Source organism: Sinocyclocheilus anshuiensis, unplaced genomic scaffold (genome assembly GCF_001515605.1).
Source record: "Sinocyclocheilus anshuiensis isolate Anshui unplaced genomic scaffold, SAMN03320099.WGS_v1.1 scaffold2313, whole genome shotgun sequence".
NCBI classification, from domain to species: domain Eukaryota; kingdom Metazoa; phylum Chordata; class Actinopteri; order Cypriniformes; family Cyprinidae; genus Sinocyclocheilus; species Sinocyclocheilus anshuiensis.
The window spans coordinates 109,556-111,495 of record NW_015552721.1 but is presented as its reverse complement, the minus strand read 5'-3'; the positions used below and the strand labels follow the sequence as shown (position 1 = coordinate 111,495).

Genomic DNA, 1,940 nt, shown 5'->3' with positions numbered 1-1,940 from the left:
ATAAACTCATCTGATCTGACCTTTAGAAAAATTGAATTGTTTTTCCAAAACAATTTAGATCATTTACAGTCACTGTATGTTTTAATAACACGTTTAATTATAATAACATTATGACATTAATATGTAAATTTAGAATAAACAGTAACAAAGATTATAGGTAGACTGGTTTTAGTGTTTATTAGGGAGACATCAATAAATGAATGCATCAACATGGCAGTAAACTAATAGATATTCTTGCATAAAGAATAATCTAATGCTCATTTATCTCATGTTCATCTCATCTTTAGCAGTCTTCTCTAGGCATTTTTATGGAAAAGCTTTAAAATACTATTACACTGACATGATTAGGGAAACTTTAGAACAGTATGGAAGACACATTTGATGTTTTTCTGACAAGGTGCAAAGAGAAGCAATAGCAGGATCTTTACCAACGTCAGCAAAACTGAGACAAACAAGGATACAGAGTATAGATAACATACCTCCATTTAAGTTAATAACAAAAAGAGTGAATGAACGAAACATAACAATACAACTTTTATTGTTAGTTTCTTCATCAATGTCAAGAAAGAGTTTTACTGATTTGTTGAAGAGTGGCACTGATTTAAAGTCCAAAAGCAATGGGACTTTTTAATCGTTTGTATCAATCTGATTGTCTGTGTTCACACGTTCCATAGACAGTATGTGCAGTATTAGTGCCGCTGACCCTTTCTGCAGGTTGCATTGATATTCCAATGAATGTTAACAAGTGGCTTCCTTAATGAGCGAATAGTTTAGTCAATTGATTCGTTCAAAACACTACATCTCTTGTCAAAAATGCTACTGTGTTTTGCTTGAAGACATATAGCGTTTAAATCTGTTTTGGTTTGTTAGGACTACTTTTATCGGCAGAACATTATTTTATCTAAATCAGATTGATATCTAAATCGATTGAATTATTATTTAATTCAATTCAATTCAAATTTATTTGTATAGCGCTTTTCACGATACAAATCGTTGCAAAACAACTTTACAGCAAATTAAGTTTCTACAATATTTAGTGGTAGCTTATCAGTGGTGACTGTCAGTTAATGTACATATGGCAGAAATGTATGGAAAAATCTATTAAAGACATAATCAATTAAAGACGTAATCAAACAGACGATGAACACTATTAACAGCAATTATTATATGATGCAATCAAACTTATAGCAAAATTTGGTAGTCCTGTATGTTGTTTCAGGGTTGGCATCATCTGAGGTCCTCTGAGGGGTTGGTTTAATATGTGCAGATATGAACTAAAGTTTATATATTTTCATTATTTCCCTTCTTTTCCGCTATATCATCCTCCAGTGGTCCTCTGGCTGAGGAGCTTCAGTGTTCTGTGTGTCTGGAAGTGTTCACTGATCCAGTCAGCACTCCATGTGGACACAACTTCTGTAAGAGCTGCCTGAACCAGTGCTGGGACAACAGTCAGGATTGCAAATGTCCATTGTGTAAAGAAACATTCAGTAAAAGACCCGACCTCAAGATCAACACTGCACTTAGACAGGTTGCGCAACTCTTTCAGAAAAAGTCCAGTCTGAGTAAATCTGAAGTTCTCTGTGACATCTGTGATGAAAGAAAGCTGAAAGCCCTGAAGTCCTGTCTGGTGTGTCAGATCTCTTACTGTGAAACGAGCCTCATCAGAGAGTCTTGAATTTAAAGAAACACAAACTGATGGACCCTGTGGAGAATATGAAGGACTATATATGCCAGAAACACGAGAGACCTCTGGAGCTGTTCTGTAGAGATGATCAGACGTATGTGTGTGTGTTTTGCACTGATGGAGACCACAAGACTCACAACACTGTTCCTCTAGAGGAGGAGAGTAAAGAGAAGAAGGCACGAGTTCCTAACAATACAATAAACTTACTTCAATAATCTGGTTTTAAATATTCCAACAATATCTTTTGTCAGAAATG

The 1,940-nt window shown here is 35.1% G+C and overlaps 1 protein-coding gene across 1 annotated transcript in view; it reads left to right on the top strand.

The window, feature by feature from the left end:
- Positions 1-210: 210 nt before the first annotated feature.
- The window catches only part of LOC107667800 (E3 ubiquitin-protein ligase TRIM39-like), a 6,966-nt gene continuing 5,236 nt past the window's right edge, over positions 211-1,940 (top strand). Inside the window, exons 1-3 of the mRNA XM_016459518.1 lie at positions 211-216; positions 398-487; positions 1,319-1,660. Of these exons, the coding sequence (XP_016315004.1) occupies positions 211-216; positions 398-487; positions 1,319-1,660 (438 nt within the window). The remainder of the gene's footprint in view (positions 217-397; positions 488-1,318; positions 1,661-1,940) is intronic.